The following is a 17,346-nucleotide window of genomic DNA, read 5'->3' on the forward strand; positions in this document are numbered from 1 at the left end:
AGGGGAGGGGCTATTCTAGGAAAGGGGAGAGCCAGGTGTGAAAGGCCGGGGCTTTAGGAGCAACACGTGGAGGGTGTATCTTTGATGACTTGTGCTTTCATGTAGACTTGTAAGCTCTGTGACAGCTGAGAAGACACGCGTGGCTTTACTATTTTATTACCAGAGCTAGGCATCTAATAGGCACTTAGTGAGTGAATGGATGTGAGTGGAAAGAGTGGAAGGGTTGGAGATTGGGACTGCAGTAATAAAGGTATGATCCGGAGGGATGGTTGTATAAACCACGCCCTTAGGATTCCTTCTATGGGTCTTCAAAGCTGCTGTGCTCTGTGGGCACGTAATAAGCATAAGGCACAGATAATTAACTTGGAGAGATAAGATTTATACTCCTGAAAATGTGAACAAACTGTGCAAGTTGAGTGGCGCATGTGCTTAACTTTGAGGCGAAGATTCAACTCCCTGCCGAGTTGTGTTCCAAAATTGTAAATTAGATTGAAGTCTTCATATCATTTTCCTTTAGAAACTATATTACCAGTGATCAGCATGCCCAAGACAATCTTCAAGACTTATTTAACCACTTCATATGCCTGAAGCTTAGCTCTGTATTCAGAAACTTCGCTTCCACCATAGCTAACAGTGTTTCTATTCGTTGATTTCTTCACTCAACACACGTTGTTAAGGATCCACAGGACCATCCATTCAGAATTCCAATTGAGACTGCCAGAAGCCCATCTTTCCCAGGCTGAAATTCTGACATAGATTCAAGATTCCTTTAAACCTGAAATTTCCAGGAAGATGGGGGGAGAGTGTAGGGCATAGTGTAGGGCCAGGGAGGTGGCAGGGAGTTTTAAGGGATCATAGCTTGCTTTTGACTTAAATGTCCTGGGTTTTTTACCTCTCCTGGCCCATCAACATCCCCCCTCCCCCATTAATTACCTGGGAATGTGTCAACCAGGTGTAGGAGTCTAGAGTAAGGCATTTGGAATCTGACTTTTTATATAAGCAATGGCAATTAGGTGGCATGTATGTTACCACTCTTTAGTCTCTGGCAGACATCATTAATCAACCACAGAACTCTTCCCTGCAGTGGCCAAGTTTTAACATCCTTCTCAACACAACACTCTAGTTGTGTTGGGACTGTTTGGAACCGACAATTTGGAACCTATTCTTCATCCCTAATATAGACAGTAAATATTTAAAAAATTAATAGACATAGATGTAAATGTAAATTTCTATAACTCTTGGTAGGAGTCTTTTTTAAAAAAAATGAAGTTTACCTAAATCGGTGGAATCAAGAATCCTGTAGATGAGATTTATATGCATAGGCCAGACAATTGTATAGTGAGGTGAATTTGCAGCCAGTTGGTAATTAGTAAATGCCCCACTATAAGGCATATCCACATGGCATTGTCCTTTACCCTCTCCTCGCCAACATTTTATCAGTGACTTAGATGAAGTTACAGGAGGTATGCCCATCAAATGCCAAGTCTTAAATTGGGAAGGCATGGCCAAACTGTGGGGTGTCAGAGTCAGATTTGCAAGTATCTAAGCAGGTTGGAATGATGGTCCAAAACCAACAAGAGGAAATTTTAGAAAGATCTGATCCATTCAGAGGTCTATATCTAGTGGGGAAAAGAGAGGAAAAAATTTTTTAAAGGAAATTAATGGCATGTATATGGAGTGAAGAAGACAGGGATTATTAACAATTCATGTGGAAAAAATGTAGAAGTTATAATTGACCTCCTGCTGAGTGTTAATCAAGATTGGGATATAGCTTTTTAAACATGTAGCAATCTTTGTCCAATTAATAGGTGTAGATTTCAGATCAAAGGGAGTCAGATTTCAAAATAGACATTTCTAGCCAGACCACATTTGAAATATTACCCTCATTTCCAGGTACTATATTTTAAAGACACTGACAGGCAATTGTGCATTCTTAAGATGAGGACATTTGAGATTCTCTTCTGAAGAAATAATAGCCATCTTCAGTTATTTTCAGGATTATCATGTTGCTTTTGGGAGGAACACCAGGAACTGAGGAGCATAAGTTTCAGGGTTGCCGATGTCAGACTAATCTTTAGAGCCACCAGCGGAATGAAACAAGATGCTTGTAAAGTAATGAGCTCTCAGTTATATGATGATAAAGCTCCATGGAAGTCAAGAAGTAGAATAGCATGACCTATTGATTTACTTCAAATCTGTAAACTAGGCATAATTTTACTATCAGAAAATATGACTATTATATCCATAGAGATTTCTGCATTTCAACATAAAAGTTAGAATGCATACCATTTGTAAGAAATCACATATCCACTCTTTTAGTTGATCTTTGATTGTTTCTTGTATACTTCTATTTTTCATCTCTTACATGAGCCGGAAGACAAGAATGGGCAATACAACTTGAAGGCATGGTTATTGGAGAAAATTTTTAAATTAAGACTGTTCTTTCCACTAACTGAATTCTTTTTTTTTTTTTTTTTCTCGTTAGGAAAAGACCACCAACATTCTATTTTAGTAGTGGAGCATCTTGATCCAGCTTGAACACCAGTGTTCCAGAGAAGCACCTAGCAATCTGGTATGCAGTAATCTGGCCATTTGACTAAGAATACTATGTTTACTGACTTCAGAGATGATTCTTACTTTTTGGTCATAAGGAGTCAATATTTTTCCCACGATCTTCCATTAAATGAATTAAGTACTGGGCGCCTGGGTGACTCAGTTGGTTAAGCGACTGCCTTCGACTCAGGTCATGATCCTGGAGTCCCGGGATCGAGTCCCGCATCGGGCTCCCTGCTCAGCGGGGGGTCTGCTTCTCCCTCTAACCCTCTTCCCTCTCGTGCTCTCTGTCTCTCATTCTCTCTCTCTCAAATAAATAAATAAAATCTTTTAAAAAAATGAATTAAGTACTTATAAAATGCAGTATTTATAACAAATATGTAAAGTGCTCATAACAATGCCTGGTGCATAGTAAGGGCTATTATGCAGCTCTTACTTTTATTATTTAATATTATCATTACCTGGGTTTCTTTTGGCACTTTGGAATATAATGTGACTAGAACTTCTCGTACCCTCACTGGGTCCAACTTCTATTGACTCCAAAATAGGGGTTTCCCCAATACTGCATCTTTGGCCTCCACTGTTTGTCTGTCTCGATATAGAGATAATATTGTCTTCCTCTCAGGTTCCACATATTCTCATGACATGTGAGAAATAGTTGAAGTTGCTGGAGATGGTTAACCTGACAGAGAGAAGAGTACGTGGGACCTTTTCATCCTTTTCATAGGGCCACTGGGGAGCTGAGGCAATGGGCCATCTTTGGATCAATGATTCTTCAATCCTTTGCAGTGACAGTGTTTGTAAATAGAATAGCACTGCTGGTTTTTAGCCACTCTTCATATCGTTTTTTTCCTTTCAGATTTCATTCATGTCCTCTGATGTCATATTGGAAAAGATTAGGATGTCCAAAGATATTTGACCTTCCATAGGTAAATGGAATTTTATTAGCATCAAAATGCTACTTTAAGCCTATGTGAAAAAGCCAAAATGGTAATTAAACAGATATTGTTATAAAAAGTTATTGATCTCTACCTCAACAGAAAATTTAACACGTGGCTTTCTGGCAGGGATCAGGTTAGGGTGAGAGAAAGCAAAGTGTGCGGTCCCCAGTGGCCTCTGTGTCATTACAAGCAAGGAATCCTCAAGAAGGCACTGGCTGTTCATCAGCATGCAGCTGGACCACTGGAGGCCACTGCCTAAGTCCAGGGATTCATCTCTGCAGCTTGTGGGGTGCCCAGGAGGAGCCTCTGTCTGTAGGAAGGTACTATAATCATGCCCATCTTAGAGATGAGCAAACGGACCCAGAAAAGTAACTTGCCCAAGGTCGTATAGGTACTAATAGGATTGGAACCCTGGCTGTTTGGCAATCAAGTCTGTGCTCCTGACCAGGATGATAACTTCCCATGGGTGATTCAGTCGGTTAAGCATCTGACTCTTGATTTCAGCTCAGGTCTTGATCTCAGGGTCGTGAGTTCACGCCCTGCGTTAGGCTCCATGCTGGGTGTGGAGTCTACTCAAAACAAAAACAAAAACAAAAAACAAACACAAAAGGATGACAACTTTCCTAACTCTGTGACTGATTATAAATGCCAGGTTCCATTTTTCAACCTGGAAAAACATGAGTTAAGGACAGATGGTATCACCCTCGTCATCACTGCCGCTGATCCCACACCTGGCACTAGTGTGCTGGGGACGCTTTGATACAGGACCACAGACTGGGTGGCTTAAACAACAGAACTGTACCGCTTCACAGTTCTGGAAGCTGGAAGTCTGAAATCAAGGTATCGGCAATGCTGGTTTCTTCCAAGGGCCGTGAGGGAAGGATCTGCTCTAGGCCCCTCTCTGTGGCTTGCAGTCTTCTCCCTGGGCCTCTTCACGTGGCCTCCCTCTCTGTGTGTCTGTGTCCATTTTCATAAGGACTCAGTCATCCAGGGTGGATTAGGATGAGCGGACCGACCTAGCCTAGAACACATGCTCCCCAGCCTCGACCGGTATCCAGAGTTGCCAGGAAGGAAAAGGAGGGAAAGTGGCCAGGTAACACATGCCCACCACACTTCCCATGGTGTTAGCACAGTAGCATCTGGACTTTTTTGGAATGGACAGCAGGGGTGCTTAAACCTACATTCCTTGCCGCACTCTACCCCATGATGAGGGATAGAGCCTCTGCTAACATCCTCCTATCCTCTTTTCTTCAATCCCAAATTTGCTCTTTAATTAAATCCATTAGTCTTTCCGATTAGCCGTATCTTTTATTACATCAATATCCGGCAATGGATGGTTTTGTAATGTTTCTTCCAGTCTGTTCTGGAATGTGTCTTGATGTTATTTTGCCTGAGTTATTGATTCAGTTTTTAAGAAATGAGTATTACAAACTAAGTGCAGCCCGCATTTCATGCTACAGGAAGAAGATGTTAAAAACCTTCAGCCACAATCACAGTAATGGATCTCTGTCAGAAAAATGAGACTGAGTTAGAAAATAGTGAAAATAAGGAAATTCAAAGCCCAGAAGAAACAGAATTAACCTATACTTGCCCAGATGAAAGAAGTGAAAAGAATCATGTTTGTTGTCTTCTCAATATCAGTGACATTACGCTTGAACAAGATAAAAGGGCCAGCGAATTTGTCATCGGAACTGGATGGGAAGAAGCTGTGAGTATCTCCTTGACTGAGGTGCCTCATGTGTCTGTGTTTTGATGTGAGCCTTTCCTTTTACTTTTGCCAAAAATAGTTATTACTAAAAATGTATAAGCAATGAAATACAGAAAACTTAGGAACAGAGGTAAAATATAATGGTAAGAGCAGTACCTTTCATTGGGTATTTTTGGCCAGTTAGCGTTGGCAAGCACAGGACTAAATGCTTCACATACATCAATTCATTCAACCTCTCAACAGCCCTATGAGGCAGGTATTATGAACAGCCTCAGTTTTCAGACAAGGAAAACGAGGCACCCAAAATGTGAAAGAGTGTGCCAAACATCACCCAGCCGGGGGCCAAGGCAGGGCTTGAATCCAGCTCTGCCTGGACTCCAGAACCCAAGCTCCTTAACTGCTGTGCTAAGCTCCCCAAGAGACCTGGGATTTCTGTCCTAGTGGTTCCACTCAGAACCCCAGGGGGTTATTCTTAAACGATTCTTGGAATCGATAATGGAATCCTAAATTTAGAACTATAAGGAAATTTGGTCTAATGCAGTGATTCTTAGGTGATGCTTGGCAATGTCATGCAACTGGGGGTGAGGGGAAGGGGGTGTTACTGGCATCTACTGGATGGAGGCCAGAGGTGCTGCTCCACATCCTACAGTGCCCAGGATGGCCCCCACCACAAAGAATGACCCAGCCCGGTCTTAGTTCGGGGCTGCTATAACAGAATACCATAGACTGGGGGCATACGCAACAGACATTTATTTCTCACAGTCTGGAGGTTGGATTTCCGAGATCAGGGTGCCAGCATGGTTGGTTTCTGGTGGGGGAACCTCCTCCTGTTTTGTGCTCACAAGGCCCTCCTTCGTGGTGCAAGTAGATCTCTCATATCCTCTTATAAGGGCACTAATACCATTTTGAGGGCCCCACCCTCTTGACTTCATTAACCCTAATAACCTCCAAAGGCCCCACCTCTAAATACTATCACTTTGGGGATGCGGGCTTCAACAGAGGAATTTGGGGGAACACAGTCATGCAATCCATAACATGCCCTAAATGTCAGTAGTGTTGAGGTTGAGGAATCCTGATCTAATTGGTTTATTTTATAAATATGGAAACTGAGGCCAAGACGTGGCAGAGCCACTCCCCCAAGTCCACTTGACAGTTGAAGAAGGAGTCGTGTCTTCAGGACCCTCCTCTTGTACTCTCTCTGTGGCACCACCCCACCCCCAGCTGGTGCACAGGCTCATGCCCACTAAGGCAGGGTTACAGACAGTTCTGTTTGAGGATTGGAAACTTTCCAATTTAGAAGGTTCAGTTTACTATTGAAAGTCATGACTTTGAAATGTGTCTGTCCAAGGGCTGTTGGAAAAGATTTTCTATTAATTGGAAGAAATGCCACATGTGCCCCATGCTGAGAGTATGTTTGCCTCTCACAGTCTGTCGAGGATGATCGTGCCACACCACCTCCTCCTTCCTGCTGCCCATTGCTCTTCACTCCCTGCGCACCAGCCCTCCCTGGCTTCTCAGGCGGCCTTGTCCCAGGAGGGGTGTCAGAGGCCTGTCCCACCAAAGCCAGCTTCCGGCCCTGGCTTGTGTCCCTTTGATACTTCCTGTATGGGTGCCAGGGACCCGTGGGCCAGCATTTAAATGAGGACAGAGAACACTTTGCTGGCAGCAATTAGTGAGAGTTGCCTATGTTTGCAGAGCCAAGGGACCTCTCAGGATGGGGTGCCTCAGGGCTGTACATTTTTGACCCAGACCAACCCAACCAACATTTAGCTTACCTGTGACAGCCCACCTGTGAGAATCCAAAGACCCAGGTGTCATTGACCCCCATCTCTGGACTTGGATGCCCTGCCAGGCCACCGGAACACCCTATCCTCTATAGATCCTCTATAGCAGCTTCAACCCAAGGCTCACCTGGGGTGTTTTTAAAACCACCCGCCCAGGTCCATCTTGTGAGTATTGGCTTAGTAGGTTGCTGTGGGGCTCAGGAATCTGGATTTTTAGGCAGCCGCTCAGATGACTCTTAGGGTCAAGCAAGTAGAGAACATTTGCTGATTCATCAGATGCACCTGTTTAATAGATTAAATAGAACATCTGTAAACATCTGTAGAAAGATTAAAGTCCCAGAATTTAGGTTTCCCTCAATAAGTATCCAGCTGAGTAAAAGTTGGCATGCTACATAAGCCTAGCCAGGAGACAAATCCCCCTTGTCTGGCTGGAGGAGGATGGTGGGGAGGGTGCAGGAGGGGTGTATGGGGGTGTGGGACTTGTCTCATTCCAGCTGAAACCACCTTCGATAGAGAGACCAGTTAGCCTGAGGATCTGTTAGCTAATGTGCTGGGACCCTTCTCTGCAAAAGCTGGAAAGTCACCTGGGAAGTCAGGGTTGAGAGCAGTGAGGTCTGAAGCAAGCAATATGGTCCTCTTGAAGACCCAGTGCCAACTCAGCAGCACATGACGGGCAGGGTTCCAGAACAGAAGCCAGAAGAGTAGGCTGGGAGAGTTGTCCTTAGGCTGTCTCAAGAGTGCAGCTCAGGGCAGTGACCTTACAGCCCTCATATATAATTGCCATCTAAGAATTGGGACTTAACTATGCAAAAGAAAATGGGGGTTTTTGGTTGGAATATATTTGAGGTATCAGCACAGCTCTGGTAAGGGCTAGGACTTCAGAATAAGAAAGGTCAGGTTCAAATTCACCACTCTCAGGCAGTTAACCTCGGGGAGGGCTCCTGTCCCATCGCTCCAAATTCCTCATCTGTAAATTCTGGCCAGAGGGCTGTACGAGGAGGACAGGAACGCCTGATTCAGTGTCAGGCACTTACTAGACTTTTTGAAAAAGTGATGCTTCGGGGCGCCTGGGTGGCTCAGTTGTTGAGCCTCTGCCTTCAGCTCAGGTCATGATCCCAGGGTCCTGGGATCGAGCCCCAAGGCAGGCTCCCTGCTCAATCAGGAGTCTGCTTCTCCCTCTCTCTCTGCCCCTCTCCCCGCTCCTGTGCGCTCGCTTTCTCTCTCTCTCAAAAAAGATAAATAAAATCTTTTTAAAAATTGTGCTCCTCTGGAGCACTTGGGACTTTGTCTTTGGAAAGTAGGCTTTCTTGCCAATTCCAGGAGAAAATGTAAGGAAATGTAAGGAAATCTTGTCACCCAGAGACTTGACAAGGATGTGTGACCTTCCCAGACAGGACACAGTGAGATGCAAGTTAAAAAATAAGACAGCCTGGGCACCTGGGTGGCTCAGATGGTTAAGCGTCTGCCTTCGGCTCAGGTCATGATCCCAGGGTCCTGGGATCGAGCCCCGCATCGGGCTCCCTGCTCAGTGGGGAGCCTGCTTCTCCCTCTCCCTCTATCTACTGTTCTGCCTACTTGAGCTCTCTCTGTCAAATAAATAAATAAAACTTAAAAAAAAAAAAAGAAAGAAAAAGTGATTCTTCACACCGGAATTTGGGGAGCTGAGCACATGGAGTGAGAGGGTGCAGAGGTCAGGAGGGAACGATGATAAAGGGATGTTTTTGTGCAAGATGACCAAGGCTGGCTCCTCACAGCCTCTCCTTGTCCCCTGCGTGGGAATGCACAGACCTTCTGAATGTGGCAGAACTTGCCATTGGCTGTGATAACGTTTGGAACTGCAGTTTCCACCTCTGTATACTGGGCATCAGAATACCTGAATTATAGTGCTGTGGCGTGGGTTAAATGAACCAATGCCAATGCCAATGGATCCTTAGCTCAGTGCCTGGAACTTAGTAAAAGCATGGAAACTATGTTTGCTTTTTTTTTTTTTTTTTTACACATAAGTTTGCCAGATTTAGCAAATGAAGATACAGGATGCCCGGTTAAATTTGAATTTTGGTAAACAGTACCTAATATGGTTAGTGTTAAGTATGTCTCAGATGTGGTCCTGATTTTTATCTGGCAACTCTCTTTAACGGTGACATTTGTGGCAAGCTCAGCCAGGGGACTCTGGGCATGGACGGATTGTGGGGGTTGGGGGCGGGTGGTGCAGGGGTGCTGGGGAGTGTACCCTGACTCCGGGACCTGCCTCTGCTCATCGTCTCTCCCTCCCGCCCTTCCACACGGCAGTCTCCTGGGGTTTGGTTAACAGAGCCTGGTGGTCTGAGAGAGCCTGGTAGGGAGACAAGTACAAACAGTTCTGATTTTATTTTAAGAGTCCTGACTTTATTTTGATGTTTATCTGAAAACATATAGAGTCAGCACATCAAGATGGCCATGTACAGATATTTTTGCTTAGTCTTTTAGTATTAAATCCAGTTGCTAGTATTTCAGATTAACAAATACTGTTACAAATGTTATTACTTAGTATGAGGCTAAAATAGTGTTAAGATTAAAAAAAAAAAGGTGAGTCAATTTTAAGAAATATATCGGTTCAGATAGGATGGCCAAAATGGGGGTGTGGCCACAGCTGGCCAGCTAGAGTTTGAGCAGCTCTGCCGGGAGTAACATGCTGCTTTATTTGCAGGTCCAAGGCTGGGGAAGGACTTCTCCAACTGCCTGCATCTGGCCCAGGAAGAAGCTTAAAAAGGCGAGGGTGGGAGAAAGTACCAGCAGCTGCTTACTCTGTGGCAGTCTCTCCCAAGGGAGCGCTGAGGCCAGGCCTCAGGCCCAGGCGGAGAAGTTGGGGTCGGGGGCTCCGGCTGAGGTGGGTCCGGAGAAGGATCAAGGCAGCCCCTCCCAGACTCAGGGGACCCCTCCGGGCCCCACCGCTGCCTCCAGGGAGATTAGCAAGATCTGCTTTCCCCCCTATGGTCAGGGAGAGAAAAAAAGTCTGCAAATAAAGGAGTTTATTTGGTGCAAGGAAGACTGGGCCACCCCTGAGGCTCTTAAGGGCAAGGACCCCAGAAGCCCCAGCAGAGGTCCCTCCATCTCAGACTCCTTGACCTCCAGGGCCCTTTTAGTTCTACCTCCCCTGAGGGCTTCACCCCCAAACGGCTTGGATGTTCTGGGTAAGAAGAGTAAGAACTTCTTCTTGCAGCCGGAAGAGAAGGTGCTGAGTGTGGAAAAGGATGAGTGTGTGGCTTGTGCATATGGATTGAAAACAGTTGACGGGAAAGGTGAAAAGAGACCCATTGAGCTGGCCAAGCACCCCAAGGGCAATGACACACTGCCTTTCCCTCCCCGGGTGGCCCCGACATCCCTGCTGGCCGATCCGGAGCGGTGCTGCCTACACTGGTCGCTCCTGCCTGAGAAAAACCCGATGTGCCCTCCCAACCCCAGCAATGTGCGCTGTCTCGCCACCGTGCAGCTTTTGCAGAAACACGGAGTGCAAAACTACAAAGCCAAATTCAAAGCCAGGGAGCCAAGACCTCCCGTCAACACCCAAAAGCGCATTCTCACGGAGGCCAAGCAGGAACACAGGCCCCAAAATTTGGAGACCAAAGTGTTCCCGAGAACTCTCTTGCCATCCCTCACCGTGAGCAGAGTTGTTATTCCTGTCTCCACTCACAGACTGCTCTGAGTTGCTATAATAGAATTCCCTGGGAATAAGCACTGTTTGAATTCATTCATCCTCTCCCTGTCTCTCTCTCCCACCCCATCCCAGCCTTTCTTCCTTTCTTCTCTTCTGCCATACTCTTCCCGCCCACCCGCCCTTCCCTTATCCTTTTTTGCAGTAGAACCAGAGGAAATTGAACCTCATGGTAGGGGTTTTGATTTAGTCTCAAAACCCCCATATTTATGTGTCACCTGCTTCTGTTGCTCAGCCATTTACAAAATGCAAACGGGTAATGCCAGTCTCAGCCTCTGCCTGCCTTATCTCTCTACTCCCCTTAGAAGCCAAGTGGATGGTGGGGACTCTGAAGGGCCGCCCTCAGTGATGCCCACGGCAGCCCCGAGCCAACTGGCAGGGGCTCTTGCTGCCCCACCCCCATGCCTTAACCTGAGTGTAAGGGCTTGTTTAGACCAAATTGTTTCCTGATCTTTTGAACCAGGCAAGTATCTATCTGTTGATTTATTTTCTCTTGCAACAAAGATCTGGAACATTGCTTTAATAGGTAACTCCAGCCTGTGTCCAAATAAATATCCTTGTGTCCAAGGTGTCATATCCTTATATCCATGGATATATCATATCCACTCCATTCTGCGTATCCCAGGGTTTTCATATACTTATGTTATAGCCTCGTGCTAGTCTCCATGTCTGCAAAAGTTTTAGCCACAGATCTATAAAGCCCATCTTGGGAAGCAGGTTAAGAATAATTATTTGAAAAAAAATGTCACTGTGATTATAATTATCACCCCACATGCTTCCTCCAGGCTTACCTTGCATCTAATATTTGGGAACTCACAACCCCAGACAGACTCTTACAGAATAGGGATGTTACTTTCTCCCTTCTGTCCGCCTTCTTCCCTCATTTTACCCCAATGTGTATTTCCTGAAGTTGTATATAAATTAAACATTTGTAAATGAGTTATATTTTAAGTGCCAAGTGACAATGCTATGTAGAGAAATGCTCTGAAAAACCATTTTGTAATATGAATAACCATTTAGCTGCTCTGTAATTACATAGTTTGCATTTGCTTAAGGTAGGTTGTACTTGAACTCTGGACTTTCTGTCCCCTAAATGATGGGTAGACAGATTATATGACTGTATTTGTAAACATCTGCTTTTCACAACTGGTCTTTGTAATGTCTTTTCTCTTCGTTTAGGTTTTTTATTGTTTTGTGATTTCTATTTACAAAACACCAGAAATGCAGAAATGGTTATAGTACAAGTGTCATTAAAAGGTGTATTTTGCCTACTGAGGTTGGACACTTTTTTATAGTCTAGAAACAATTTAGGTTCTGCCCACCTCTTCTCTGAATGAACAAACCATCTGGATTTTGCCCCCAAGAAACTCTAATTTCCCAGTGTCTGGAGCATGAGGTGTTGGATCTTGTGCTCTGTGAGGACTCTCCAGCTCTAGCCTGCCCACCTAAGTCAGTGGTTCTTCAAGCCCCCTCTAATAAACAGCAAGATCATGACTAAGCTCAGTATGTAAAACAGGCAAGAGTGCTGATTAGGAGGGAAGCGCATCTACCAGCATGAGCCAGGGATAGAGCTCACCAACTCAGCCCAGGGGTGCTTACATTTTGAGATCTTGAGGCAGTCTGAAAACACTAAGTTAAAACAAAAAAAAATTTTTTTTAAGATTTTATTTATTTATTCATAAGAGACAGAGAGAGAGAGAGAGAGAGAGGGAGAGAGGCAGGCTCCCCACTGAGCAGGGAGCCCGATGCGGGACTCGATCCCAGGACCCTGGGATCATGACCTGAGCCAAAGGCAGAGGCTTAACCGAGCCACCCAGGCACCCAAAACAAAAATTTTTTTTAAAGATTTTATTTATTTATTTGACAGAGAGAGAGAGAGAGAGAGAAATAGCACAAACAGGGTGAGTGAGGCAGAGGGAGAGGGTGAGGGAGAGGGAGAAGCAGACTCCTTGCTGAGCAAGGAGCCCTATGTGGGGCTTTATCTCAGGACCCTGGGATCATGTCCTGAGCCAAAGGCAGACAGTTAACCGACTGAGCCACCTAGGCGTCCCCAGAATATTTCTTTCTTAAGAAAAACTCTTTTGTTGAGTAAGGGTTATAAATTCTATAGATTTTGGGGCAAACATAATGATTTAGAATTAAGAGGAGGGCTGGTCTGAACAAAGGAAGGGCCCAAATTTAAAGATGTGTAGTATTCTTCTTTTTGAGCAAATAATTAGTTTGGCCAGCAAAATATTGACTAAGAGATTCCTCTATGAATAAATATGAGTGTTTTGCATTTGGCATCTCTTTAGGTAATTTTTCAATTAACCTGATTAAGCCCTTCTGGGATCTTATTTGCATTAGCCTGGGTTTAGCTTGTTTTCTGTGGATAAAATCACTCCAGGTTTTGCCTGTTTCCATTCAGATTAAATCAGGATGTCCAGACTGGTCTTTGATGTCCAAGTCTAGATAAAGGAAAAATGTCTAATAGAATGCAGTCCCCATTAGGGTTCTAGGTCACCAACAAAACTTTCAGGGGAAATCATGCCACTTAAGGGTGTTAAGCATGTTCTAATGATGGCAACAGCCCTCTTCCTATCTCAGGGTAATGGTCTTAGTTGGGTTTTGGATCCTCTAGTCCTCTCTAAACCAAGCATGGAGGGCTGTGTTTCACCTGAACCTCATGCTATTAGTTTTGGATGTCTCATTAATCAAACTTTCCAAACTCCTATTTTTCTCAAAACTTTAAAAATCACCACGTGGAACTGTGGCAGCACCTGACACAGGGCTCCTGCAGGGCCCGAGGTCACCTGGGTGAGGCCGGGTTGAGGCCTGGGGATGCTGCTGAGGGTCTGGGTGAGGCAAGGGAGGGCCTGGAGGGGCAGGGAACCTGGACAGACAGAATCTTTTCTGACAGAGATGAAGGGGTGGCACTTTTGAAGGGCAAGGGGAAGACTTTAATTCAGAATAAGGCCAGGCTACACTTGGACAAGTACATAGGATTTTGGTTACTCAGGGAGACTTTCCCTAATTTTTAGCATTAATCTTTTTATTCTGGACATGGCCCCCTTTTGTGAAATTTACCTGTACCTCAAGGACCATGCTATAAAATGATTGGAACCCAGAATCAAATTGCCTTTCACTCTCCCTTCCTCCACACTTATGAGCTTCAGGACCCAGAGAGACCACAGAATCCTAGCCCATCTCTCTGGGTATCCCCAGCTGGCCAAGGCCAAGCTGCACGACTGGAGGCCTCATATCTGGGGCTTTTTGGGGTGTCTGGGTTTGGGTTCAGTGCAACTTTGGTGCTGCACTTTAGGGGCTACTGAAGATCAAGGTGGGAAATAAACAGAGGGGCTCCTGTGGCTATGACCAAGGGCATATCAGGGCAGTCGCTGGTACCCCAGGGAGTACTCTACCATTGTCTGCCACGCTCACTGGGATGCTGGTGCCAGGAGACTCAGTGCCGTTCTTTTGGTGTCCAGACTAAGCTCTGCCCCAAGCTCTACTACCAGCCACACAATACGGTAATTCCTTTGAATTTACAAGGCACTGTTCTAAGAGTTCTAAGCCCCTTCTGGGTATTATTCTCTTTATCCTGAGCAAATGCATGAGTGTCAAGGATCATTTTCTCCTTCCTTTGTCCCAGGCCTGGATAATTCTTTGTAGGGACTGTTTTGTACAGACTAGGATATTTAGCCAGCATCTCTGGCCTCTATCCACTCGATGCCAATAGTATCCCTCAGTTGTGAGAATCGAGAATGCCTCCAGACATTACCAAGTGCCACAAGGGCAAAATCAGCCCAGTGGAGAACCAATGCTTTAGGGAATCCAATGCCTGTGTTTGCAGCTTCTCTGACAGTTTTCCTTACAAAGCACAAGCCTTGGCACAGGGACAAAGGAAAAGTGGGCGATGTCTGGCTTGCCGCATCCTGCAAAGCACAGGTGTTCTGGATCTAAAGCCCCCTGGTGCTCTCAGTTTTGTCTTGGTCCTTCAAGGTCTTCTGGTGGTACCTACCCAGGTTACCCCCACAAGGAAGCGACCACAAGCCTGCTTTTTCTCTGAGACCATCTCATAATGACAGTAGGCCCACTTAGCCAGTGCCCAGAAAAGCTGTCAATATTCCCATATTTGTGTTTTGAGAATGTGCATTATTGCTTTGGCAAGGTTTTCAAGAAAATTCCATGATGTTAAGTTGATGTATTTACATGTAATGCCATTGTTCAGAATTCCCTACTCTCAACATTCACTGCTTATGCCAAATCAGCGTGAATATTAAGAGGTGGCCAACACTGCGTGTATCACTCCTTAGTAGCCACTGGCAAATTGATAACATCACACATATATATGAAAATAGTCCTTGTTCCCGATTTAGCTCAAACTACAAACCTTTCTTCCCCGTGTATTTTTTTTTTAAATGAAACAATTTCTCTGCTTATGACTGTTCACTTGAAAACATACCATGAACTAGTCATATTTTTAGTACCACAGGACTGTTAGCAATTTTATTTTAGTCTGCATGTATTCTGAAGAAAACTAGAAATCAAACATTTAATTCGGGATAAATACCGCCAGTTCTGATACTGTTCATGGCTCTGTGAATGTTTCGTTTCATTCCTGACTGATTTCTCTCATGTAACTTCAGGAAAATGGAAAGTCAGAGAGATCCTTATGGTAGCGAGAGAACATTAAATCTGAAGACTTACTATTTAGGCACATATCTCGTTAGAAAACAGTGATTTAAATGGTTTTAAAGTAGAACGCATCTTACCAAAAAGGTAAAAAAGAACAAATAGGCAGCAATTTGCCATTAATAGCACTAGACTCTCAAATACAGCTAAACAAAAATTGTTCCCATGAACTGAAATAAGCCAATATAAATAATCCCGAAAGCATAGTTGGCTTAAGTTTGGATGGTTTCTTAAAAGTGTACTTTAAGGGGCGCCTGGGTGGCTCAGTCAGTCTGACTCTTGATTTCGGCTTGGGGTCATGACCTCGGGGTCCCGGGATCAAACCTTGCGTAGGGCTCAGCAGTCTGCTTGTCTCCCTCTCCCTCTGTGTCCTCCTTCCCCCAACGCTAGCGCACACTCTCTCTCTAAAGTAAATAAATCTTAAAAAAAAATGTACTATAAAATCTTAATTTCTGAAGGCTCACTTTAAATAGGGAGGTGTTATTGCAGTGCATTGGAAGGTTAAATACCCTTTGTGATTACTTAATTAAGATGCATTTGACTTCTGCCAAGTTTTTATTGCAGCACAAGCTCTACATTTTCTGAAGTCACTAAATTTCTCATTACAGCACAGGAAAAAGAAGATAAAGTAGGAGGGGGATGACTTTCAAATTCGGTCCTAAACAGCAACATGTTTGAGAGGCAATCATAAAACCAAACAAGGATATGGAAAAAGCAATGGATCACCAGAAAGCAAAGAGTAAAAAAGCTGCAAGCAAAAGCAGTAAAAGATGCCACGCTTGGAACAAGGTCTTACTGACAGATATCAGGCGAAGAAGCTCATGCCTTTATGACAAAAACAAAAAGCTTTGTTCACATTGAAACGACATATTTACTTTTGAGAATAACAAAGTCACCATGGAGATATATTTTTCAAAAAAATTTCATTTTCTCAAATATTTTTTACAATTATTTTGTTTCTTTTTTGTAGCATTCTGTCCCCTAACATTAACTTTCTTGACAGTCACATACCAAAAGTCTGTGGCAGGGCCTCAGCAGTAAGTTTCTGCTATGCCAACCTTCACTATTTTGACTTTGTGGACTTAGAAGAGTTACAAATGTGTGTATTTTGTTATTAGTAAGGCAGTATAAAATTTAGAGTTTTTTTTCCTGAAGTTTGTTGAAAGGAATGAATATTGGTACTCTTTAAGTGTTATAGACAATGCTTGAATTTATTCACGTGGTTTGGGCCTTTGCTCCTTTCACACACACGTTATTAAATGTAGTGCAACAGCTGTTAGTTTGAGAACACTGACAACCTGGGAATCCCCTTCATCTTTAGCCTACCTCTCCTGATATGTAAGCTAATACCTCAGGGTCGATCAGTACTGTTGACACAACTGAGAGAACCCTTCGGATTGGAACACTGCAACACAAGCGTATTTACTTGACTATCTTCTTGGCAGTAACAACATTATACTAGCCAACATCTTGATGAAGAAACTAGATGAAAATCCACGTCATTTAACAGTTTTTTAGATGTTGGGAGTATGAAGCCAGAAGACAGACATGCTCTTTCCCAGAGCCAAATCTGATCAGCGACACTTAACGCACTTCCGATGCGAACACACACATCTGTTGTGAAGTGTAAGGAAAATTAAACTGCACGAATACTTGAGACTTCAAAGCTTTCGTCCCCAAATCCCCAAAGGTACACATTTCTCCTCCTCTTTTAAGAGGCCTCCGACAACCCGAGTGAGGAGCACTGCTTGAAATAAAGCAGAGTAAATGCTCCTTAAGAGTCAATATTAGATGGCAGGTTTTGGTGAGGTTTGGACTGGAATTAAGGTAAACCTTCTAAAACTGAGGCCATAAAGGATTACTTGAAAGTATCACTTGAAAGTATCACCCTGTCCATTTGCCACTACTAATAAAACAACTTCACAACTAGACTGACATGGATACATTTTCTTCTGTTCAAAAGAAGCTTCAAACCTTACTGAGCATCTTTCAGGT

The 17,346-nt window shown here is 44.1% G+C and overlaps 1 protein-coding gene across 1 annotated transcript in view; it reads left to right on the forward strand.

Annotated features, from left to right (window-relative positions):
* CUNH16orf46 (chromosome unknown C16orf46 homolog) overlaps positions 1-12,205 on the forward strand; it is a 17,538-nt gene extending 5,333 nt beyond the window's left edge. Inside the window, exons 2-5 of the mRNA XM_035024726.1 lie at positions 2,486-2,572; positions 3,413-3,482; positions 4,955-5,202; positions 9,673-12,205. Of these exons, the coding sequence (XP_034880617.1) occupies positions 4,993-5,202; positions 9,673-10,668 (1,206 nt within the window). The 5' untranslated portion in view covers positions 2,486-2,572; positions 3,413-3,482; positions 4,955-4,992 and the 3' untranslated portion in view covers positions 10,669-12,205. The remainder of the gene's footprint in view (positions 1-2,485; positions 2,573-3,412; positions 3,483-4,954; positions 5,203-9,672) is intronic.
* The last annotated feature ends 5,141 nt before the right edge of the window (positions 12,206-17,346 follow it).

Source organism: Mirounga leonina, unplaced genomic scaffold, assembly GCF_011800145.1.
Source record: "Mirounga leonina isolate KUSES-001 unplaced genomic scaffold, KU_Mleo_1.0 Mir_180, whole genome shotgun sequence".
NCBI classification, from domain to species: Eukaryota; Metazoa; Chordata; class Mammalia; order Carnivora; family Phocidae; genus Mirounga; species Mirounga leonina.